This window comes from Homarus americanus, unplaced genomic scaffold (genome assembly GCF_018991925.1).
Source record: "Homarus americanus isolate GMGI-L3 unplaced genomic scaffold, GMGI_Hamer_2.0 scaffold37032, whole genome shotgun sequence".
Lineage (NCBI taxonomy): Eukaryota > Metazoa > Arthropoda > Malacostraca > Decapoda > Nephropidae > Homarus > Homarus americanus.
The window spans coordinates 1,165,478-1,191,968 of NW_024731852.1; the positions used below are offsets into that span (position 1 = coordinate 1,165,478).

Genomic DNA, 26,491 nt, shown 5'->3' on the forward strand with positions numbered 1-26,491 from the left:
GTTTAGAGGTTGACCCCCAATTTTTAGCCAAATAATTTGGTCTTAAAAACTTGAACTACACACAGGTATATACGGTAAATAAGGACATGGGGGGCCAGGGTTTTTTAGGAAACAATAGTGCACAGATTTTTAACATTCACGGAAATCTCTGTTACCTAACCCCTGCGTATGTTAAGGGCTGACTGTACATCAATATTTTTCATTGTTAGTTCATTATTATCATATTTGTGCATTATGTAAATGCTTAAACAGGTACGCATTTCACGTGATAAGAGTCCATACGCAGCCACGATCCCGCCACCCCATTATTCCCATAGAAGCCAAGTTTACCCAACGCGATTTTTCCCAACGCAGTTTTCGAGGAACTTAACCCCTCTGTTGGGCGAGGGTTTACTGTACAGTAAGTTGTGTGATTTTGTTGTGAAACACTTTTGATAAAGAGTTGAGCAACTTAACAGCTACTGCTAGATTATGTCATCTATTTCATATTAGATGAACCAACCTATCCTGGGTTAGGTTGGTTCATCTTACCCGAAATAAATCATATACGTAATGTATCAGCAACTATTAACCTGGTCCAGCTGACCGGACAACTTGGACTGGATAGAACTGCGTTTCTTTATAATAACTAATGAAAAACTAAATTATGAAATTTGACTTAATTTGAATTTATTGTAGTCCCACCACTTTGGGGGAATAATACTAAGGTAAGAACCATGTTTGGTAAAGGTGGAGGAGACCGTTGGCACCTGAAGGACTTTATGGAATTGCACTAAATTTTCAAATGTTATTTGATAATGGAGAGTAATAAAACAGAAACATTGTATTATTATTTCTTTTCAGCTCATCCCTCAATCATAAACTACTTGTTGGTGGACAGGGCACGAAAGAAGAGGGTTATATTTACAATAACTGCGGTGCCGTCAGATCTCCCGTGCCGACAATCATCTGCTATATGGGAGTGTCTGCAATCTTTGTTTACACGTTAGAAAACAAACTACAATCTCATCGAGTGTGTTTATTACGAATGTTCGGATGATAGAAAGAAGATCGAAAAGACAATGCATAGGTTAGGAAGTTAAGTTAGGTTCTAGTAGATTCTCTCACTTCTGTGCATTCAGTATCATGCAAATAATATCTCCAGAAACTTTGGTTCAATTCCATAAATTCTTTCTGGTGCTAACTGTCGCCTCCACCTTGACCAAATGTTTACTTTTACAGAACATTTCCTGCAGTTCCTGGTAACCCTCATCACTACAGGGACGTCACTTGTAATATTTTATACAGCTCAGCGGCGACCTCGTACAGTACAGTACACAAGGGGTTAATACAGGTGTACAGCTCAGAGGCAACCTTGTACATTACACAAGGGGGTGTACAGCTCAGAGGAGACCTCGTACAGTACACAAGGGGGTGTACAGCTCAGAGGCGACCTCGTACAGTACACAAGGGGGTGTACAGCTCAGAGGCGACCTCGTACAGTACACAAGGGGGTGTACAGCTCAGAGGCGACCTCGTACAGTACACAAGGGGTGCACAGCTCAGAGGCGACCTCGTACAGTACACAGGGGGGTGTACAGCTCAGAGGCGACCTCGTACAGTACACAAGGGGGTGTACAGCTCAGAGGCGACCTCGTACAGTACACAAGGGGGTGTACAGCTCAGAGGCGACCTCATACAGTACACAAGGGGTTAGTACAGGTGGACGAGTAGTAATCTCACCCCACATTTTCCCTCACTTTCAAAGACACTTTCTGCAGATCATATCTCCATAAGTATACAGTACTGCACATCAGCCAAGAAAATAAAGGTCATACTCCTTTTAAATAATTAAAAACAAAAGAAAAGCTCATGGTAAAATTAATGTTTCAGTCATGTACCTATTTTGAAGTTGTTCAAAACACAGAAGAAACAATCAGAAAACCATAATTTTAACTTAACCTAAACTTATATGTAGTAGATATTTCTCCAGCACAGGAAAGATCCTACTAACGCTATTTTATAGTAAGTGCGCTCTCATTGGCTAAGTACTTTCTGTTTAATATTACGGGGTTTCTGCCCCCTGGCCAGGGCTACCGTTTTAAGGAAATTACAGAAGTCTGCTACATCATCTGCTAATGACGTTTACGGACGCCGTGACCGCCCTTTTCCGGATATACGGAAATTTTATATATTTGGCTAATTTCTAGTCAGACAATATATATATTTGTAAAACTAAATTATAATGTGTTTTTATTTATACCCATATCAAATATATTGTGAAATTAAAATTTGTCCGTCCGTGATGTGTAAAGTAAACGAAATGGTGGAGCCAAACACAAAGGAGGTGCAGTGTGTCCTTGTCCTCATACAGTAGCCTGTACAGTGATTTACAGATGTCTTATTCCGCTGAGCTTGAAAACCAAGCACAGCCCCACCCCTCCCCCTCCCCCCCCAAAAAATCGCAGGGGTTAGGTTCCCTAAATGGCTGCAAATCCGCGAATAACATTTTAGGTTTAATGGGGGTTTCTTGTTTACAAAAAATATATATTCCCTTTATGTGTTTGTCCTTAGGAAAATTATTTTTCTTTTAGCTGTATTGTATACTTGTATACATATGTGTATGTGTGTAAACACACACATACTGCATTTACAATACAGGTACAGTAAAGGAAATTACTGTGTCTAGAGCGAATGGCTCCCTGTCCCGGCCGCGAAAATGCCGGCAACTTTAAAACTACCCACAGACATTCTTGGGTACATCCAGGGTGTCATCCAAGAATAATAGAGGACCGCAAACTTAGGGGCCCCTGTATCTTCAAGCAACCTTCAGAGTTACTGTAAGTTTGATTGTTCAATATTTTTAAGGAGTTATTAGTACGTATTCATTAATTTTTTATAATAAATAGAAAAGTTATCCATCAAATATATACAGATCTTCTTCTCTTCTTAGAAAATGTACTTCTTGTTAGGGAGGAATAACTGTCTCAGGTTTTGTGTGACTGTGATATCCTGCAATGGAGCTGCCTCCACAGTAAGAGTGAATATTTAGTATAAAATACTTTAAAACGAAAGTTTTCCTTAAAGGAGATTTAGTGGTGCAGTCCTGCATTTTTGCTGTGTACTAAATCCATCTTGGCACTTTCTCTCACTCATATTTTTTATCTCCTTGATGTGATCCTCGCCTTAAGGAAGTACCCCATATGCATGGAGATATTCATAAGCTAGATGATGAATGGCGGTCTTTGGACTGGTGCACGTTACCTCACGATATTAAATACAGTCGAGTCTGCATTTATGCGGTCAATTGAACCCATGGAGGTCCGCGTAAAATGAGAAACGAGGAAATGAAACAACAGAACATATGGGATTAATTGAAATAGTGACTGGGCCGACCCCCAAACTCCACCTTTTCCGACACAATACGTACGTTGTAGTAAAAATAACATCTTAATTTTATGATGGTATGCACACACAATTAATATTTAAGAGAAATATCAATAATATTAGGTTTTTTAACACTTACGTCAGTAGAAAAGATCGCTGGGCACACAGGGATGGGGGGTTGGTTCCGAGGCAGAGGGCAGATTATTGGCCCTCACCTGTATCACTTGTATCAATTGTATCACTATCCACCACAGAGGCTTGCAGGGCCTCTTTGTCAAACCCCTCAAAGTCCATATCCTCACTATCACAGACTTGGGCCAGCTGTGGTGGGTAAAGAACTCGGTAATGTTTTGATGACTGGGCGACCTTGTGCGCACCCCTGCCTGCGCCGCTTCCCGCGTAAATGACCAAACGCGTTAACCAAAACCGCATAAATCCAGATTCTACTGTATATACAAATTGCGATATTGTAGAGTTTTACACGCAACTCCTAAACTTTTCACAATTTGCTCTGCAGGTTTTATCGCTCCCCACATCTAATGCTGATGCAGAGAGACAATTCTCTAAACTAAATTTGATAAAGTTGAAGATCCGCAGTGGTCTAAAATTCGAATCTGTTACAAGTCTCCTGGCCGTCTGGAGAGCACAGGGTGGAAGCAAAAAATTTAAGCCAAGTCACGATACATTGAATGTTGTATCTGCATAACATGCTTGCGCATATATATATATATATATATATATATATATATATATATATATATATATATATATATATATATATATATATATATATATATATATATATATATATATATATATATATATATATATATATATATATATATATATATATATATATATACACAGTATACATACTACGCATGACCATACTTAGTATTAATTATATTTTTCCTAGAATATTATATAACAGTACATCAATGTTGTTTTGTAACAGTTTCTCACGTAAGATACAAACATTAATCATTTCTAAAATCTTAAACTATAACTGTATAAACTGTATTTTTTCATTAATTTACTTAGAACTGTATAGTGTATACAGCTCCTCCCCGACCTACGACCTGACAAAACTTTAATAAAATTGTTGTTAAATTACGTATTTTCGAGTCCCAACGTCAGTGTAGTACTGACAAAATTTGCATTGGCAATTCACTTTAAAATGGCTGGCAAGCTTAAAAGTGAGAAATTTGTGGTGCTGAGAAGAAAAAGACACCCATTTTAGATTTTCTATGTATTATTTAAGCATTTTCGACTTACAACCTGGATTTGGGTCCCTAACCCCGTAGTACGTAGGGGAGGAGCTGTAGTATCACATTTTCTGTATTGTCAACGAGAAAATGGTTTTGTGACGTTAAACGGTAACCGATCACAGTGCAAGAAAGAAGGTAACCAATCAGCACATATGGAAAAGTAAGGTACAGATAAATGGTGTAGCCTTGGCTTAGAAGTTAGGTAAAGTTAGGTAGGTTTCTTTTGTTGGTTAGGTCAGGTTCTTGTTAATGTTGCCTCAATTTCCACGCACAACAAAAATATGGTTAGGTATAGGTATGTTTGCAGCTACACAACGATCAACTCGGGGCAAAATCAATGCCAAGTGCCGCCAGTCACGGTCACATAGTTCTCACGTTGTTCTCCGGTTATGGATGATTAGGCAATTAGAGCGGACTCACAGTAAACAGTACAGTAGAAGTCCAAAAATCCGGACTGCTTGGGGATTGGGTCGGTCTGGATTTTCGGATTTTCCAGATTCTCAGGCAGTACTTCTAAAATTCAAATTTAAGGAGGAATAAAGAAGAGGTGAACAGGTACATTTTGATAGTTTATTCATTAGCAAATATAGCATGCTTCATTTATCAAAACGAGCAGTTTTAAAGAAAAAGCTGTGAATTCTAGAATTTTATTCTTTGCCTTTTTTATATCATAAATTGTAGACTTTCCAATGTCGTATGTTTCCATTAGAACAGTATTGCTCACACCACGTTCTAGTTTCTTAATTATTTCAAGTTTGTCACTCAATTTCAACGTGTTCTTCTTTCTCTTCACACAACGAAGTTTATCTACTTAAGTAGCCATTATTATGGGCTTGTACAGTACTCTGTAAAAGGAAAGAGTAGGACTCAAAATTACATACGTTGTCAGAGTTTGATTGCTCGTTTTAAAGTGGCAACCGCGTGGTCGCTTGTTGTCACTGTGCAGCTGTGGTGCTCAAGCATGCGCACATACACACAAAAGCCAGCTAAATTATTAAAAAAAAAAAATCATAATAATAATTACTGTATTTGAGTTTTCGAAAAGTCCGGATTCTCAGGTGGTCCGGATTTCTGGCACCCGGATTTCTGGACTTTTACTGTATTTGTTAACGTTAGTCCTATAGTTGTTTGATAAATCTGGCAACATATGTGAAATCTACAGGTAATTCTAAGAAAATTTTCTTCTATGATATTTCCGTCACAAACAAATAATAAAAAAGATATGGCTCTCGAAAGTTTTGGTTAGGAAATTAACCTTGACATGTCGCCAATATCGGGTGACCCGCTGTCATCTTCAGAAATCCAGTTGCGCATGTGCTGGACAGCTCTGCACACGACCAATCACATTTTGAGTAACTAGAAGATTATAGGACTAAAAGTAACATTTATCTAGGTTAGGCAGGGGTAGAAATTCACCATTTTTTCATAGTCGCCAGCAGGACTAGTAGATTTGAAAATTTACTAGTCCTTATAAATTTTTACAAGCCCTTAAACAATGTCAAGAAACATTAAACATTGGCACTTATCGGGTTTATAAAACGTTATATTTACTGTGTGACATTTATTTACTCGTAGAAAGCATGTTAAATCATAAAACCGACACTGGAATAATCACATATTAACTTAATTAAATGCATGGAACACAGATTTTTCATTGCATTTGAACAAGCATTTCCTGTACATGCTCCTCGTTCAACTCATTGTTGTCATCCAGATCTTCCACTGTGCTGCAGCCAGCAGTGTGAATGTAGCCATCCACACGGCGGTCCCAAGTTGTTAGGAATCTGGCAATGGCTTTGTCCGGATTGAAGTTGCCAACACTCTCTGTTTGCAAGTGAACCACTATGCGATCTGCCATGTGGTCATCAGTGAGACGACTGCACCAGTCTGTCTTAACCAGTTTGACCTGGCTAAAACCACGTTCAACATCAGCCGAACTAGCTGGAATGGAAAGCAGTAGGTCAACCAGATGGAGAAATGAGGCACACCTTTCTCCATATGATTGGTTGATTTGTTGCCAAGACAGTCTTGAAACAAGTGATGTCTTACTCTTGTAAATGTAACTTTTGAGCACAGTCCATTCATCCTCTACCAAAGTAGGATTCACCTCTGCCTCCATCAAGAGCCTGGGCCAACGCTTGCACAGCTCTATCCCCGAAATCTTCATTCCCACTGCACGCCACAATTTGAAATTCAGAATCCATGCGTTCTGGAGAATCGTACTGGCCATGTCAATAAATCTTTTGTTTAAGACTTGAAATCGGTGATGTCAGCATATCACGCCTTGCAGTCTTGAAAGTGTTGCTTCTACCACTCAGCTTCTCTCCTTGGAACATGGTCGTGTCACCTTCCATAATCCTTCTCAGGCTGGATCCTGGCCAAGTCAAATATTTGTTAAGTACATCAACTGCAGTCTGAGTTTCATTCAAGATAGCAGAAATATTGGATTGACCAAACAGCTCTGAGAGGCCCCCAAGGCACCGCACCACATCCAGTAGAAGGTGAAGGTACTGGACTATGTCAACACAAGGAGCAGGTAGTTCTTAGCTTTTCTGGATGTATCCTTGTGGTACGAGGGATCATCAGAGTTCTGTATCTGCTGCATGTGGAGTACAATAGCCTTGTAACTCTTCAGTAGATGCTCCAATGCCTGCAGCACATGTGGGAGCCACCTTGTACCACCCACACGTGTTGGAACCAGAAATGGTACCTAACATATGTCATGAGCATGCTTCAACATGCTCCTGTTGAGAGAACTCTTTTCATACAGTAAGTCAACCTTTTTGGCTAGTGGAACATCCTTTACTGCATCCTTGTAAGCCAGTTCAATTTTATGTGCAGTGCAATGGATGCCTTCCAACTCCGGTTTCTCTAGATCTCTTCTCAATCGAGCAACTAAACCGGGTCCGACTAATTACCCAAATGAACCCAAATGTAGCCGCAATGAAGTCAAATAATGGTCCTACATGAATAAATCGGACTGCCAATCCTTCTCGACTAGTATTTGGTGTCACGAAGTCACAAAAAATTGGTAAACTTAATTTAATCTGAGTTAATAGATCGAGTGCATGTACCTAAACTAACCTAACCTAACTCAACTCAGATTAAATTAAGTTTACCAATTTTTTGTGACTATGACACCAAATACTAATCGAGAAATGATTCACAGCTCGATTTACGCTTGTAGGACCATCATTTGACTTCATTGTGGCTACATTTGGGTAATTAGTCAGACCGACTAAACCATTTCTGCACCCAGTCATAATGCTGGCCCCATCTGTACCAATGCCAACTAGCTTCTGCTTCCAAGTTTCGCCATAGCATGAATTCATCGTAGAGTAAACACATTTCTTGATAGATGCAGCACCACCTCTCTCAATATTTTTTACAGCAACAAAGTTTACCTGTATATTTCCTTTATAGGCCCAGCGAGTGTACAGGATCTCCACTTCACTTACAGATCTATCAGTACTTCCATCGCAGATTAAAGACAAAATCTTGACACTGTTGTACTCTTGTTTAATTTGAAGCCGCTGCTCATCAGCAATGGCATGAATAAACAATGGGGCACTCTTCTCATTTATGTATGTATTACCTACATCAAGGCGCATTTCTAAACAGTATGCTAAGGCGGTGTGCTTGCTTTTTGTTCAGTTGCTAAGTGCTCTTTCTGCCTCCCCTTTACCTGCCTGCTCTTACCACTGTCATCGGCCCACTCGCCCATTGGGCAATCCCAGACCAGCAAAATAGTAAAATCTTGTCGCCCTTATGATATTTTGGTCGCCTCGGGCGACCGGGCATATGCGAATTTCTACCCGTTAGGTTAGGATGCACATTTTAGTGATGAAAAATATGCTTTTCCTATGTGTTTTGAATGAATTTGACCTTCAAAACTGGTGCAAATCATTCGTTTTATTACTCCACCCCCCACCCAAAACCCCCATGGGGGTCCCTATTATTGTTGGGGGTTGGGGGGGGTCATAACTCAAAAACAAATTACTTGTGACAGTTTTGAAGGTAAAATTCATTTAAGACACAGCAAAATACATCGCAAAAATATACTTTTGAGTCGCTAGAAGATAATACGACTAAAAGTAACATTTACCAGGTAGACTAGCATTAGTAGGAACTTTCCGGTCACAGCAAAATATCCAATGCTAAAGTTAAAATCCCAAAATTTGCTGCATGACCGAATCGATAATAATACCAAACTTATTTGGGTTATTAATTTCCCGTAATGGTCACAGAGGAGTCTGTTCCAGAATACTACCTTACCAAGTGAACTTTGTGGAGGAAAACTTATGGAGAAAACTCAAAATAAACACATTTGGAAAGTGTTTATGGCTGTTCATTATGGAAATATTATTTTTGTCGAACAATTGTATTAAGCAAGCAACAGTTGATTTAATAATTACCGGAATACAGTACTTTAGTTTAGCTGTAGTACTGCATTACCACGTTGTACAGTACCACTACATGACTACAGTTCTCACCAACCAGCCATCCTGTGTGTGTGTGTAGTAGTTTAATATATCATAGGAATGTATTAAGGTTATTAGGAGGCGTGAAGACCACCACACACACACAACCTCTCTCCTGGCTCCTGGGTACACCACACCTCACCTACTGCTTAATTATATACATAAAAATATGCTACAGTAATGATATATGACATAATATTAATGGAAATAAGTGTAGAATATTAAGGATTTAACGTTATATAAGCGTTGATTACATGGCGGTATGGACTAACAGGCAACAGCATCAACCTGACTCTTTTTAACAATTACCACACACCTATAACCCCTATGGTACTATGTAAGAGTAAAATGAGTTATTTAAGATTAATTATATATCATACTTAAGAGAGAAAGAGAGATAATAGAGTAAATATAGTAGAATAAGAGAGTCACTAGTACAGTACCTGCTGCTGCCCCGGGTCCTCAAGGTAGACTCGTTACTCCCTTCACTAACATTATTTCTTCCTTAATACTCCCAAAAATAAACTACCAGTAAATAAATTAACTCTCTAATACTACTAAGATATTATATTTTTTATTTTTAGCCAGGATTAAATATCGGTCTTGGTGTAATATAGGAATATATAGGAGGTTTTTTAAATATCCCGGTATTAACTGAGCCTATATGACTTCAATAATGCTTCATATATTAATACCTAAGAAAAATAGTTAAATTAATCTTATTTTATTATAACTAATTTAATATTATGATTTAATTTAATATAAGGTGAATGAAATAGAGGAATAAAGGGAGAGAGGAAGGAATTAGTGATGATGGCGGCGGTGATGATGATGATGATGGCGAATAAAGATTTTCTTACCGTTTTCCTTCCCTCTCTCTCTCCTGCTGCTGTCTCCTGGCCCACCACCTCTCACCTACACCAGGCTACCACACTACTACTAGGTGTTAAGGTGATAGTAATGTGTATTCTCGGTGTTTTAATATATATATGTATTATGTTTTAACTCTAGCTGTGGCCTTCATTAACCACTATGTTATCATTAGGGTGTATGTCTTGTGGTGGTTAGATAATGGGTTAGTTATGGAGCTATGTGAGGTAGTTATCTTCCTTCATGTTATTACTGATCATATAATTAAACTATTATTACTACTTATTTCCTCTAACATCATCTCCTGGGAATTATATCATTATTATTATCACTGTGGCCTTTAATACTTACCTATGTTACTGAAGTCATTTAAGATCACTGGTTAATTCTCTTAGAAGGTATGGTTAATATTATTGTACTTTATTTTCCTTTTAGCATCAATTAGTATATTAGTGAGGTGTTGTGACCCCAAGACACAAGATGACCTCTGGGGTGGTTTATAGGTAATACTGTAGTTGTTTCTGGTTATTTTTTATTTAAATAATTTTTTTTATAGTTAGGATTTTGAAGAAAAATTATCATTGATTGGAACTTAGGTTATCCTGTATATAAAATGACCTGGTTTAAGTTATTTACAGAAGCACTTGTCCTCAACTTTACGCAAGACGTAGAGCCAGTGGATATTTTGCTTTGATCGGCTAAGTACCTACTAACGCTATTTTACCATGACTCCCCTCTGATTGGCTAATCGTTCATTACCGACGAACAACACGAGAAAGATATGTGACTGGTGCCGTGATTCGATCGTTGTGTAGCTGTAAACGTACCTAACGAGAAAGAGTTGTTTGATTTTGTAAATATTTTCCACATGTTCTTATCATTATAAAAGAGGCTACATTAACTAGAATTTAATAGAACCTGACCTAACCAACCAAAGAAACCTACCTAACTTTTAACTAACTTCCTAGCCAGAGGGCGGACTCCCCGTCATATTAAACTGAAAGTACTTAGCCAATCAGAGCGCACTCACGGTAAATAACGTTAGTAGGAACTTGGCCGGTCAAGGCAAAATATCCACTGCGAATCATAAATACTTAACACTAAAATAGAATTATTCATGTTAGTAATATTCTGGAACACTAATTCATATGACGAAACAATTTTAGGAGGAATGTCTATGGTAGGAAATTTTGTTCTTATCTTTATAATATCTCTAATATTATTGAGGAATTACAACTCTTATTAAATTTTATTTTTCAAAAGTTTAACTGCACATATAGCGTCCTCGTGTGTACGGGCTGATTACACACAACAGCGCTAAATTTGCAGTTAAACTTTTGATATGCGATTTTCCAAAATAACACCCAAACCTAACCTAACCTAAGCTAACCTAATGTACCTATCTAACCAAACCTAACCTAACCTAGCTTAACCTACATATTTAACCTAACTTAATATAACATTATCTTAGATAATACCCTGACATCCTAGGTTAGGTTGGTTAGGTTAAGTTATTTTGTTTGGTTTAACTTATTTACAGTAAATCATTGGTTGCTGGGAAGTGTTTGTAAATATGAAACACTCTTCAAGGCAAAAGCGCCAAATTAATAATAAGAAATTTGAAATTTCATGTTATTTTTTTGATTGTACAGTTGCCAGCAAAAGTCCTCCCACAAACTGGCTTCACAGGGCTGTGGGTGAACTTTGCTGGCAACTGTACACTACATTATCCCTTTATGTACGGGGCCACTCTGAAGTGAATAAATTCGACTGGCAATAGTGAAATAAAATATTAAAAGTGGCGTCCCCGTAGTGAAGGTGATGATAATATAAGAAATAATTTATATTCGACCTACGACCACCTGCACTTACGACCTGCCTCAGTCGGTATGACCACCCGCACATACGACCGCCGCGGTCAGTACCAAAAATTTGTTCTAATGACGCACATATTTTCTAGACTGAAATGTTTCCATCCCTTATGAGAGCGTCGAGTGGCTTGGGTCGCCTCGTGGCTACAGCACCCACGCCGTAGAGCACTTAGTTGGTGTTTGGCTGTCGTTGTATCCGCAACTGATCGTGCTGTGTACTGACATTATTTTCGTATCTAGTTTACTTTAGAATGACTGGAAACATAGAAGTGAGGGTGCTGGTGGTGCTCAGAAGAAAAGGAGACAGTCAATTACTTTTGAGACGAAAATAAAGATAATAATGCAGTGTGAAAATGGAAAAACTGTAGCAACCATTTCACGTGACCTAGGCTTCTCGCACTCAACTATATCTACTACAAGTATTTTGAAGGACAAGGAACATATTCATGAGGTAGTAAAAGGATCAGCACCTATAACAGGAACTATAATAATGAAGAAAAGACAAGGTCCCATTCATGAGATGGAAAAATTATTTGTGATATGGATGGAAGACCAGATACAAAAGTGTTTACCCTTAAGCATTCTAACCCTACAGGCTAAGGCAAGAAGCCTTTTCGAAAGCCTGAAGGAGCAGGCAGGAGATGAGTGAGACCAAACCTTCACAGCAAGTCATGGGTGGTTTAACAGATTTAAGAACCGCTACAGTTTACATAATGTAAAGGTGAGTGGAGAGGCAGCTAGTGCTGATGTTGGTGCTGCCGAAGCTTTTAAGGAGGAGCTAGATCGTGTCATCGTGGAGGGAAATTATTTGCCTGAGCAAATATTCAAAGTGGATGAAACTGGATTATTATGGAAGCGCATGCCTGAACGGACACACATCCATAAAGAGGTGAAAACAATGCCAGGATTCAAGGCATTCAAGGACCGAATTACACTTCTGTTGGGGGGAGGAGGATGTAGCTGGTTTCAAGATAAAGCCCTTCATGATCTATCATTCAGAGAACCCCAGGGCTTTTAAACATGTCAACATGCACACACTGCCAGTGTTTTATCGAAGTAACAAGAAAGCCTGGATGACCCTAGTACTGTTTGAGGGTTGGTTCATGACTTTTTTCATTCCACGAGCCAAGGAGTATTGTCTGCAACAAGGGATTGCATTCAAGATTTTGTTAATTTTGGATAATGCTCCGAGACACCCACCACACCTGGACGACATGCACCCTGATGTTAAGGTAGTGTACATTCCACCTAACACTACCTCTATCATCCAACCTTTAAAGCGTATTATTTACGCATGACCTTCGCTCAGGCTGTTGCTGCTACTGAAGGTGAGAAAACGCTCAGAGAGTCTTGGAAGGACTACAACATTTTGAAATGTATAAAGAATTTTAGTGCAGCATGGGGTGAGGTTACAGGTCAGTGCATGAATGGAATATGGAAGAAAGTCCTGAAAAGATATGTGAACAGTTTCAGAGAATTTAAGAAAGATGAAGTAATTTCTGAGATTAGTAACAAGATAGTGGAGTCGGGTAAACAGCTTGAGTTAAAAATTGATAATGAAGATGTTGAGCAGTTGGTTGAAAGTGTAGCAGAAGAGCTCAGTAACGAGGATCTTATCGAACTGGAAGCACAGAAAAATGCAGAGGAAGAAGAGAGTAAATGTAGAAGAAGAACCTGCACCCCCCAAAAATTTTTCAGTGAAGCAAATAGCTGAGGCATTTGCTACAATTAATAAGGGGATGCAAATGTTTGATGGAATGGATCAAAATGTTGAGCGTTTTGCCAAAGTTGTCAGAATGGTCCAAGATGCACTTGCTTGCTACAGGGAGATTTATAATGAAAAGAAAAAGCAAACTGTGCAGTCTAAATTGGACATCTATTTTAAGAAGTCCCTCATTGCTGTCTCCTCATGCCCCACCAGTGCTGCCTCTTCACTCCCTAAAGATATCAATACCTTCAACTAGCAAGTTTGCCCTGTACATAAACCTCTCTGAAGAAAGCGACATTGATGACCCACCCAGCCCTGTCTCCTCCTCTGCTTCATCCAATTAATATAGTCTCCATGTATACCTGTAAATACAAAATTCTGGGGGCCCCGTGTGCATTCAACTGACTACATTAAAGGTAAGTGCACAGTCACTGTATCCATTCTTCATTATTGATTACTTTTACTGTACTGTATTTCATTTTAGATTTTATATGTATTATTATTTTTTGCATTTTCGACATACGACCATTCTGACTTACGACCTGGATTTGGGTCCCTAACCCTGTCGTAAGTCAGGGAGTAGCTGTACTGTACCAAAACTGTCTAAAGTTGCCAGTTTTTGTGTGTATGGAACAGAAGCCTCAATGTTGAATCATGGCATAACATTAGGTTAGCGCATTGATATAGATCTGTGTTTGGGACCAAAAAGTATGAAAAGCAAATGTTGCAAATTTTCATTCCTTTTTTATATTTTAATGTTAAGAAATACTTTTACTTTTATCCTCTTCGCCAAAAGATCAGCTCGCTAGCTGCCCGGGCGATTGGTCACGTCTGTCACGCACTGTTGGCAAGTACTGGGCATGCACCGGCTCCTGAATGTACCTGAACCCGCTCCAGTGTTGGTCAAGTCTTGTCTTGAAAGAGCTCACACTCGGTGCCGTCACAACACTCTCTGGTAGATTGTTCCAAGAGTTTACAACTCTCACTCCGAAAAAGTTTGCCCTCACAGTTTTCTGGACTTGAGGCTTCTTCAATCTTGAGCTGTGACCCCTTGTGGGGTGAGCGTACGTCAACTCCACGTAAGGACACTCGACTGAGTAGTGCCCCTTGAGATGCTTATACACCTCAATTAGGTCACCCCTTGCCCGTCTGTAGTATAAGCTAGGCAAGTTCAGACGCTCCAATCTCTCAGGATAACTGAGGTGCCGAAGGGCAGGCACCAGTCTGGTGGCCCTCCTTTGAACATATTCAACCAACTGACAGTCCCTAGCATATCTCGGGGACCAGACGGGGTGAGAGTACTCCAGATGGGGAAGCACTTCACTCTTGAAGATCGTTACTAGGGACAGATCGTCTAGATATCTGAACGACTTTCTTATAAGACCCAATAATTTAATTGCCTGGTTTGCCTTCTCGCAATGGCCCGAGAACTTCAGCTCATTGTCAACATACACACCTAGGTCCTTCTCACATTCACTCACAACTAGTGCAGTTTCTTCATCCCGTTAGGACATATGATACGCCTTCTTACTGTTGGTACGCCCCAGGTGCATCCTCTTACTCTTCGTGACATTGAATCTCAGCAGCTATTTCTTCGTCCATTCCTGGAGCCCACAGAGGTTCTTCTGGAGCTCTTCATAGTCCGCTTGGTTCTTAATTTCCCGAAATAACTTGGCGTCATTTGCAAACATTTGTATGGAGGAGTGTACAACGTCAGGCATGTCATTTATGAAACAAACAAACAGTGGGCCCAATACACTGCCCTGTGGTACCCCGCTTGTGACAGGTACGGATGACGTTTTCGTGCCATTAATCACCACACACTGCTTGCGGTCATGTAGAAAGTCTTCTATCCACGCAAGGACATTTCCCCGAATTCCGTACCCTTCCAGTTTGATTTTCAGCCTTTCATGGGGTACTCTGTCGAAAGCCTTGGCAAAATCTAGGTAAATATTGTCGATATTACCACCCCGTTCCAGAATATGGGTCCAAATATCCAATACCTTGAGCAATTGTGTTAAGCAGGAGCGCCCCGGCATAAAACCGTGTTGGCAATCCTTTACAAGGTTGTTTCGTATTAGATGTTCCATTGCGGAAATCTCTGATAATACTCTCAAGTACTTTACATATTATGCTGGTCAGGCTCACCGGTCTATAGTTGTTCGTTATGTGACGATCGCCCTTCTTGAAAATAGGACTCACATAAGCCACTTTCCATTCACTGGGGACCATTTGTTCATTCAGGCATTTACAAAACAGGATCTTCAGGGGCTCTGCAAGCTCGTTGCACAACTCTCTTAGCACTCTAGGATGCACCATGTCAGGGCTGGGACTCTTATGGACCTTTAGCCTGGACAGTTTATTTCTAATACCCTCTTCTGTGAACACAATGTGGGTCAGTGCTGTGTCGAACCGTCTGTCCTCAAACGCAGGAAGGTTAGTTGCATCCTCTCTTGTGAACACCGAGGAAAAGAAGCTGTTCAATGCCTCAGCTTTATCCTGGTCAGAATCTGCTTAACTACCATCCTCAAGCCTCAGGTCTGATACCCTACTCGCTTTTTCAATTTCGACTTTGCATAAGGGTAAAACGCCTTTAGGTTTGACTTGACCTCGCTTGCAACCAGCCTCTGGAACTCCTTTTCAGCCCTTCTACACTCTATCTTTGCTTGGCTTCTGGCTCTTGCATACATCCTCCTGTCTTATACTGTACAGGTGCTCCTCTACTAAAGAACGTTCAACTTACAAACTTTCAGAGATACAAACATCATCACTGAGGAGGGTTACCTGCCAGAACAGGTGTTTAATGTGGATGAGACTTGATTATTTTGAAGAAAATTCCAGATAGAACAAACATTACCTAAGAGGAGAAGAGGGAGCCAGGTTTTAAGGCTGTATTAAAGGGTATCGCTGTACTAAATATCCATAATCTTTTAATTTTTTTACAATATGTTTGGTATCTACAGGAGTAAAGTTGGTCTTACAAACAATTGGACCTACAAACAAGCCTCAAGAACATAACTTGTTCATAAGTAGAGGAGCACCTGTACTGTATAGAAAGTTTAGTAATAGTGGAGCAGACAGTTAACACCAGACGGAGTTGTTCGATTATTTTAATTTTTTACGCAGATATTCTTTGGATGATAGTACAGTAGTAAGTAAAAAATATGATATCACAACTTTTAATTTATTTATAATTATTTATTTTTTTCCTATCTACGATCACAGATCACCTGTAGTGGGCAGGGTAAGAAGGATGAAGAAAATTTTGGGGTAAAATAGTGAAAAACAAATTTTATGATACTAAAATGATGTCTCTACGTGCTTTGTACATGAAGAAATTAATTATTTACTGAAAATATTCCGCCAAAAACTGTGCCGTGTCGGTGCGTGTTCTCGTCTGCTCTTTGTTTTAGTGCAACAACCGAACCGCTGTGTCCGAGTGTACTCCTATAGCCACAAAAAACATAAAATTACACCATGCTGCTTCAAGAAAGTTGCTTTAATTGGTGTCCATTGTCAAAGCACTGTTTGTGCGTACTTTAAGTTAGGTTAGGTAAGGTTTGGTTAAGTTGCTTAGGTTAGGTTCTATAAGGTTCTGTGCATTGTTGTATCATTTTATTACATACTGTACTATCTATGTCTGTCTTTGTTACCCCCAAAATGTTCTACACTACTGAGGGTATACGCAAACACTTGTTATCTTGAAAATAGGTTCTTATTCTCGTACGGGAGATGAATACAGAGGAATAAATAAACTGGCCTCCACTCCATAAGGACTAGCGATCTCAACTCCCTGTATCACTCAGCGCTGGCATACACAGATCTCAGTGTTCACAAGCTGAATACATAAAATGTAAATATGATAATACATATACATAACATGGTGCATAATAAATGGAAACATTACATAGGATTAATACATGTTCTGTAATACTTTACTATACATAATTAATAGAGTAATATAAGAATACACATCTTAAGGTACTACTTCGTGTCCATATTATACAATCTGCATGATAATTTGTTGGGGTAGTACAGATACACCACCGATTTTCCGGGAACTGATGGTCCGGCACCTCCTTTAGTCCAGTCAAAACAATGAGGGGGCACTTAACTTCCCTCCCTCCCTCCCAGCTAGGGTGAAGGTAGTTTTAGGCTTAAAGTTTTTATCTTATAAAATGTTTGACTAAAATTAGCAGAATATAACTTGCATTGTTGGAATCCCTGTAAGATAGTGATTAATTTGAGAATAAACATCATATAGTTTGCACAAGAGATAAGTTTTTTTAGTCCTTTATGTAGTATATTGGAGTACAAAGTGTGTACAGTAATATGTTGCTCAAAATTATGGCTTTTTCACATTTAATTTACATTTAATAATTGTTTAATTTAAGTTTCTATCAGTCCATGGTGCTTTAGAGACACAGGAGGTGTATAATTAGTGGGTCAGAGGTGTACTGTTGAATTATTATTACCTGACCTCGGGTGGTCCGGCAAAACGGATAATCTGGCAAGGCTTTGGAACCAATGGTGCCGGAAAATCGGTGGTGGACCTGTAGTAAAAGCATTGTATGAGAACAGCTAGGCAACTGTAAGAGTAAATGGAAAAGAAAGTGAAACATTTGAAATAAATGTGGGTGTTAGAGAGGGATGTGTTATGTCCCCATGGGTTGGTGAGTATAGACATGGGTGTGAACTATTATACACTGGTGAAAGTGGTGATAATAAGCCTTCTTACAGGGCTGTACACATTTCAAATCATGATTATAAGGGAGCCAAGTTGCCACTGGTGACTGCTTCTGTTTATGGCTGCCTCTGATTCTAATGTGTTCAGATGATGTATTATATGGGTCCAGGGGAGCCAAGTTGTCACTGCCCATCTCTCTCTCTCTCTCCAACTGTACTTAAATGAATTGTCTAAAACTTTCAACTGTAAAAGTCAAATAGTTTTTTCATGTATTAAGATGAACTTAAACTTAGTTTTTGCCTTTAAGCATGAAGGATGAGTCTGGGTGACTGACCAAAGTTTGTGGATTACAAATTTGTCCTTTGTATAGTGATTTTTTTGATGGAAAAGAGTATAAATGATTACTAATTCATCCTGAATGAAATGTTTATTATTAATAGCATATTAAACAGTTTTTAAAAAGGGCAACAAATGTTTAAAACTTATTAAAACCAACATAATATCATTAAAAACAACAACAAAAACATATTCTTTAACGAATGGTGTTTGGTTAAAAGAAAACAATGGTTTTTGGCAACCCTGGGAAAAAGAAAGGCTGATGTTTTAAGCTGTTTTTATTTCTTGACAGATGATTCAGATGGAGGAAGCCGAGTTCTCAAAGCCACTACACATTCAGCGTCTGGAACAGGCCTTCAAGTTGGACCCGTTCCTCAACTATGTGGAGCACATCATCAACCAGCCAATTAGGTAATACAGTATTACCAAGTAGTTTTTGTACTTCTCCCGAGTACAGTGAAAGAGTCGCAGATCAATTCCTCAACACTGATAATAAATCATATAGAAATTATTAAAGTTAACTGTGCATCAGACTTGATCCTCTATAAGTGCAGTTGATCTGTTAGGGAGATGTTAGTAGACATGACATAGAATAGAGGTTATATGATGGGGTGTAGTCAGTGATGGTAGTGAGGATGTCTACCTTCACCGAACATTGTCAGAACTTGTTGGCTGAGAGGAATTGTTTTGAGCTGGCTGTGTTGTCCTGGTACAGTGGTGTGGTGCTGTCTGTCTGTTTGGTTCTTTACCTTTTTATTTCAGAATTGTAACTTGAGTTGCCATGTAATGTCCCAATAGTCATGGCATGATTCAGGTACAGTACAGGTATTATACTTAGATACATGTAGAGTACCTCAGCCTGAAGGAGAGGAAGGTTTCAGGGCCAGTGAGTCAAAGATCAAGGCGATGTTGGTCAACTAGATACAGTAATTGGTCTGTGAGCCACAAATTGGACTCCTTTGCTGTGATGAATGTCATGTTGTACACCTCTCTTGTCCACAGAGAAAGGGAAGTTTACATTAAAAGACAAGATCATCATTGATCAACCTGGCATTTTACTTGGTGAGAGAAAAGTTCCTATATAGTACTGGACTGTATAGTTTGGTGCCACCAGAGTCATAGGTAAAGAATATTGTTGCTGCCCAACTGACAACCTTGACATCCACACACTGATGAACCTGATGCTGTATGGGAGACAAAGGCTTCTATAGATACTGGAGCCACCCCCTGCATCCTGTGCCAGGCAGACTGTAAGGCATTACTGGTGCCCAACAGGGTAGACTATATTTTACCTTATGTGACTGTTGAGTGACCAAGAGAACATGAGGGACCATTAACAGGTATGAAGAGTTGAGAGGGAAGGCAGCTGGTGGGTGGGACAGACTGGTGTAGAGTGTGTGAGGGCAGGCAGCTGGTGAGTGGGAGGGACTGGTGTAGAGTGTGTGAGGGCAGGCAGCTGGTGTTTCTCATGGCAGGAGGCAACAAGTGAGAGAGGAGAGGTGTTGTTTCCCATGGTATAGTGAGGCAGATCATTATTATAACTCATGGTATAGTGTGGCAGATCATTATTATAACTCATGGTATAGTGAGGCAGATCATTATTATAACTCATGGTATAGTGTGGCAGATCATTATTATAACTCATGGTATAATGTGGCAGATCATTATTATAACTCATGGTATAGTGAGGCAGATCATTATTATAACTCATGGTATAGTGAGGCAGATCATTATTATAACTCATGGTATAGTGAGGCAGATCATTATTATAACTCATGGTATAGTGTGGCAGATCATTATTATAACTCATGGTATAGTGTGGCAGATCATTATTATAACTCATGGTATAGTGAGGCAGATCATTATTATAACTCATGGTATAGTGAGGCAGATCATTATTATAACTCATGGTATAGTGAGGCAGATCATTATTATAACTCATGGTATAGTGAGGCAGATCATTATTATAACTCATGGTATAGTGAGGCAGATCATTATTATAACTCATGGTGTAGTGAGGCAGATCATTATTATAACTCATGGTATAGTGAGGCAGATCATTATTATAACTCATGGTATAGTGAGGCAGATCATTATTATAACTCATGGTATAGTGAGGCAGATCATTATTATAACTCATGGTATAGTGTGGCAGATCATTATTATAACTCATGGTATAATGTGGCAGATCATTATTATAACTCATGGTATAGTGAGGCAGATCATTATTATAACTCATGTTATAGTGAGGCAGATCATTATTATAACTCATGGTATAGTGAGGCAGATCATTATTATAACTCATGGTATAGTGTGGCAGATCATTATTATAACTCATGGTATAGTGTGGCAGATCATTATTATAACTCATGGTGTAGTGAGGCAGATCATTATTATAACTCATGGTATAGTGAGGCAGATCATTATTATAACTCATGGTATAGTGAGGCAGATCATTATTATAACTCATGGTATAGTGAGGCAGATCATTATTATAACTCATGGTATAGTGAGGCAGATCATTATTATAACTCATGGTGTAGTAGAGGCAGATCATTATTATTACTCGTATAGTGAGGCAGATATTATTATAACTCATGGTAGTGAGCAGATCATTATTATAACTCTCATGGTATAGTGAGGCAGATCATTATTATAACTCATGGTATAGTGAGGCAGATCATTATTATAACTCATGGTGTAGTGAGGCAGATCATTATTATAACTCATGGTGTAGTGAGGCAGATCATTATTATTACTCATGGTATAGTGAGGCAGATCATTATTATAACTCATGGTATAGTGAGGCAGATCATTATTATAACTCATGGTATAGTGAGGCAGATCATTATTATAACTCATGGTATAGTGAGGCAGATCATTATTATTACTCATGGTGTAGTGAGGCAGATCATTATTATAACTCATGGTATAGTGAGGCAGATCATTATTATAACTCATGGTATAGTGAGGCAGATCATTATTATAACTCATGGTATAGTGAGGCAGATCATTATTATAACCTCATGGTATAGTGGCAGATCATTGGCTATAACTCGCGGTGTAGTGTGGTGATCACATATAACTCATGGTGTGATGCGAGATCATTATTATAACTCGCGGTATAGCAATCATTAACCTGCGGTATAGTGAGGCAGACTATTATAACCTGCGGTATAGTGAGGCAGATCACATTATTACTCATGGTATATAGTGAGGCAGACTTATTAGTATAACTCATGGTATAGTGAGGCAGATCATTATTATAACTCATGGTATAGTGAGGCAGATCATTATTATAACTCATGGTATAGTGAGGCAGATCATTATTATTACTCATGGTATAGTGAGGCAGATCATTATTATAACTCATGGTATAGTGTGGCAGATCATTATTATAACTCATGGTATAGTGAGGCAGATCATTATTATAACTCATGGTATAGTGAGGCAGATCATTATTATTACTCATGGTATAGTGAGGCAGATCATTAGTATAACTCATGGTATAGTGTGGCAGTGTCAGCAGTAGTACAGTGGAGAGGTTCTGGACTGGTGGATAATCACCTCCAAAGCGGTAATATGAGAAACAGTATCCAGGAGGGTAATGGAGGTGGTTGTGGATAAAGATTCAGGTATCTCAGTCAGAAATAATACATCACATTTTCATGTTCACTGTAGAAAGAATATACTTTTCTAACTGTGTGGTCAGACATACAGTAGCCATCATAAAATGTTATGAGTTTACAAGGAATACTTCATAGCCATTTTAATCTTTGAGTATTTTTTTTTTTTTTGTAGAGCATCTTAATACAGTACAGTACTTTCTTAATTGCTGAAACAAACTAAGAGCGGACGGCAACACTCACATGCATATCAGATTTTTCAGCGGATTATTTACAGTAAATAATGTATTTCTTCATTTACAAAGCACATAATATTATTGTTATATGATCAGTTTTTTGCCATGTTTTACCCTGTAGTTTCCCTCATCCTTCATGCCCTGCCTACTACAGATTATTTATGATCTTAGAGAAAACTAAATGACAAGAGAGATATCTAACAACTCCTTCTGATGTTAGCCAACTGTTGTCTGTTGCTTTATATAGCAGCTTGATTTTATACTTATTCTCTCCATTTTGAATTACTGTATAGGTATTGATATTTCATGAATCAATGTAAAACTGTAAATACTGTACAGCTCCTACGCGACTTTTGACGGGGTTAGGGATCTAAATTCAGGTCATAAGTCGAAAATGCTTGAATAATACATAGAAAATCTAAAATGGGTGTTTATTTTATTTCTCAGCACCACAAAACTCTCACTTTTAAGTTTGCCAGCCATTTTAAAGTGAATTACAAACGAAAATTTTGTCTGTGTATACTGATGTTGGGGCTCGAAAATACGTAATTTGAAATTTTTTTGGTATGACTGAGGCAGGTCGTAAGTGCGGGTTGTCGTAAGTCGAGTAGGTTGTAAGTCGGGGAGGAGCTGTAATTGCACAATACAATACTTCCTTAAGCTTTACATGAGAATTTATTCTCTTAGAATTTTCTCCATCCATGTAATTTATATTTGATAATGTTATGCCGAGGCATAATATGGTACAGGTCCACCACCGATTTTCCGGCACCATTGGTTCCAAAACCTTTCCGGATTATCTGATTTACCGGACCAACCGAGGTCAGGTAATAATAATTCAACAATACACCTCTGAGCCACTAATTATACACCTCCTGTGTCTCTAAAGCACCATGGACTGATAGAAACTTAAATTAAACAAATATTAAATGTAAATTAAATGTGAAAAAGCCATAATTTTGAGCAACATATTACTGTACACACTTTGTACTCCAATATACTACACTAAAGGACTAAAAAAACTTATCTCTTGTGCAAACTATGTGATGTTTATACTCAAATTAATCACCATCTTACAAGGATTCCAACAATGCAAGTTATATTCTGCTAAGTTTAGTCAGCTACAGTTTATAAGATAAAAACTTTAAGTCTAAACTACCTTCACCCTGGCTGGGAGGATGGTGGGGGGGGGGGGGTTCAGTTAAATGCTGTTACGTAATTTTCTCCGGATTAAGGAGGTTCAGGACCATCAGTTCCAAGAATATCGGTGGTGTACCTGTATTATGATGTTTGTAAACTTGGTGTTTTGATCATTGTCTATTCCAAGCAGCACTTATTTTGGCAAGTTTAGGAAGATTTTCTTGTATATGTTGATGTATTACTTATGTAAGAACTTTCTAGAATGTATTACATCATTTTTGTTATGATTTACTTCTTATTGTTAGCCTAGATCATTCTAGACCTCTCCAGGTGTGTCTCGGTCCACCCTGCAGCTTCTGGATATCGCTAGAATGCTCTAGGCATCTGACGAGACACATAAATAATACCCACGAGCGGCCTATGAGTCTGTTTCTGTTGAGAGTGTAAAGAACAAGCATAGTAAGACAACTGAATATAATTGCTGTGCAAGTACTGTATTGTGGAATTGTTGTGATCAATATAAAAGTGAATTGTACACTGGTATATATTTAAGTGAGAAGTCCAGTGGTAAAGACATTACCCTGTGTTCAGTGTTGTGAAGAATTAGTGGCTATTAAAGCAGACTACAGTGCACAAGTGTGTTTCTGTGAACTGGTGGAAATGTACTTGCCTCTTGTTTGTCTGCACACTGATAACAGTCGTTGGAAAATTACCGGAGACTGGCGGAACAGCCAGTGGTAATTCGACGACACTTGTGAGATATCTACTGCTTCTGTACATACAACCTGGCCTCCGGTAACCAGCGGTGGAAGCTGGGTAAGCGGTGAAAGGAGGGTCGTAACAATATGGTGGGTGTAAGTGATCGGAAACCATATATGTATCTGTTTCATAATACAGGTACTTGAGTGATCTGGAGATTAATTTGTTTGGTTAAATGATGATCATTCTATTTTTAAACACACTATGACTATGTTTGTGTACAGTATCATCTATTGTACATTTGATTACTTACCGTGCCACTGGGGGGTAATAGGGTGAGCACTGATGTCTCCGGTGGGTAATGAAAGTAAATGGGTTGAGAAGACCTGGTGTAGTCAGTGTGGTGATGAGAACACTGCCTTGATGGAAGGTTTGGACAGTCAAGTAATGGTTCTGGACACAAACAAACACAGACCTCATCAAACACTTAGTCAACAAGTATAATGGTCTGCTTCAGGAGTCTACTCTTTAAGTCTTAAGATTTTTAATATTGTATCTAATGTCTCTTGTATGTTATGTCATACTTCTGTACTCAACATGTCTTAACTCTTCAGTGATTATGACACGGCATCAGAGTCAGAGGCTGAAGGAGGGATATCAATCAAGAATGGAATCCCCAGAACAAAAGATGGTAAGTCTGCCTCTTGACTGTACTGTATTGTTCTCATGTTAGTGCATCATCTACCAGAGTACATAGACAGGTTGTAAGATTATGTATGCTAGCTATAAAAGCATCTGTGACCTCTCTCATCACCTGCTAATGTTGGAGGTTATTCTTCACCTACCCTCAGCTCTCCTCCCCCACACTTTCATCACCTACCCTCAGCTCTCCTCCCCCACACTTTCATCACCTACCCTCAGCTCTCCTCCCCTACACTTTCATCACCTACCCTCAGCTCTCCTCCCCCACACTTTCATCACCTACCCTCAGCTCTCCTCTCCTACACTTTCATCACCTACCCTCAGCTCTCCTCTCTACACTTTCATCACTACCTCAGCTCTCCCTTTCATCACCTACCCTCAGCTCTCCCCTCCCCTTTCATCACCTACCTCATCTCCTCCCCACACTTTCATCACCTACCCTCAGCTCTCCTCCCCCACACTTTCATCACCCCTCAGCTCTCCTCTCCTACACTTTCATCACCTACCCTCAGCTCTCCTCCCTACCCCTTTATCACCTACCTCAGCTCTCCTCCCCCACACTTTCTCACCCTCAGTCTCCTCCCCCCACACTTTCATCACCTACCTCAGCTCTCCCCTACACTCACCCCCAGCTCCTCCCCACTTTCTCCACCTACCCTCAGCTCTCCTCCCCTACACTTTCATCTCCACCTCAGCTCCTCTCCTACCTTTCATCACCTACCCTCAGCTCTCCTCCCCATCACCTACCTCAGCTCTCCCCACCTCTCATCCCACCTACCTCAGCTCTCCTCCCCACACTTTCATCCCACCTCAGCTCTCCTCCCTCCTCAGCTCTCCTCCCCTACTTTCATCACCTTCCCTCAGCTCTCCTCTCCCTTTCATCACCTACCCTCAGCTCTCCTCCCCCTTTCATCACCTACCCTCAGCTCTCCTCCTAATCACCTACCTCAGCTCTCCTCCACACTTTCATCACCCATCAGCCCTACTTCCTCATACTCTCCTACTAATCACCTGCCCTCAGCTCTCCTCCCCACACTCGTCACTACCCTCGTCTCCTCTCTCACCCTTTCTTCCTCCCCTACACTTTCATCAATCATCAGCTCTCAGCTCTCTTTCTATAAATTCATCACCTCTACCCCGATCTCCTTCCCTCACTTTCATCACCTGCCTCCATCTCATCCCAACACTACCTCAGCTCTCCTCCCCATAATCTCCTACCTCAGCTCCTCTTTCTCTCCCTTTCATCACCTCTTACGCTCTCATCCCCTACGCTTTCATCACTGCCCTCAGTCTCCTCAACATCACCTGGGCTCTCTCATCACCTTATCGATATCATCCTAGCATCACCTTCACCTGCCATCGGTCTCCTACACTTTCATCACCTACCCTCAGCTCTCCTCCCCTACTTTCATCACCTACCTCCAGCTCTCCTCTCCCTACACTTTCATCACCTACCCTCAGCTCTCCTCCCCACACTTTCATCACCTACCCTCAGCTCTCC

At 39.6% G+C, this 26,491-nt stretch overlaps 2 protein-coding genes across 5 annotated transcripts in view; one reads left to right on the forward strand and one right to left on the reverse strand.

Moving 5' to 3' along the window:
- The window catches only part of LOC121867916 (serine/arginine-rich splicing factor 4-like), a 74,472-nt gene extending 64,869 nt beyond the window's left edge, over positions 1 to 9,603 (reverse strand). For all 4 annotated transcript variants that reach the window (XM_042368055.1, XM_042368056.1, XM_042368053.1 and 1 more), the window contains exon 1: positions 9,559 to 9,603. The gene's annotated coding sequence lies outside the window, so the exon portion shown is untranslated. The remainder of the gene's footprint in view (positions 1 to 9,558) is intronic.
- Positions 9,604 to 10,010: 407 nt separating this feature from the next.
- Positions 10,011 to 26,491, forward strand: part of LOC121867850 (chromatin-remodeling ATPase INO80-like) — a 138,244-nt gene continuing 121,763 nt past the window's right edge. The window contains exons 1-3 of the mRNA XM_042367973.1: positions 10,011 to 10,066; positions 18,880 to 18,998; positions 24,903 to 24,979. Of these exons, the coding sequence (XP_042223907.1) occupies positions 18,880 to 18,998; positions 24,903 to 24,979 (196 nt within the window). The 5' untranslated portion in view covers positions 10,011 to 10,066. The remainder of the gene's footprint in view (positions 10,067 to 18,879; positions 18,999 to 24,902; positions 24,980 to 26,491) is intronic.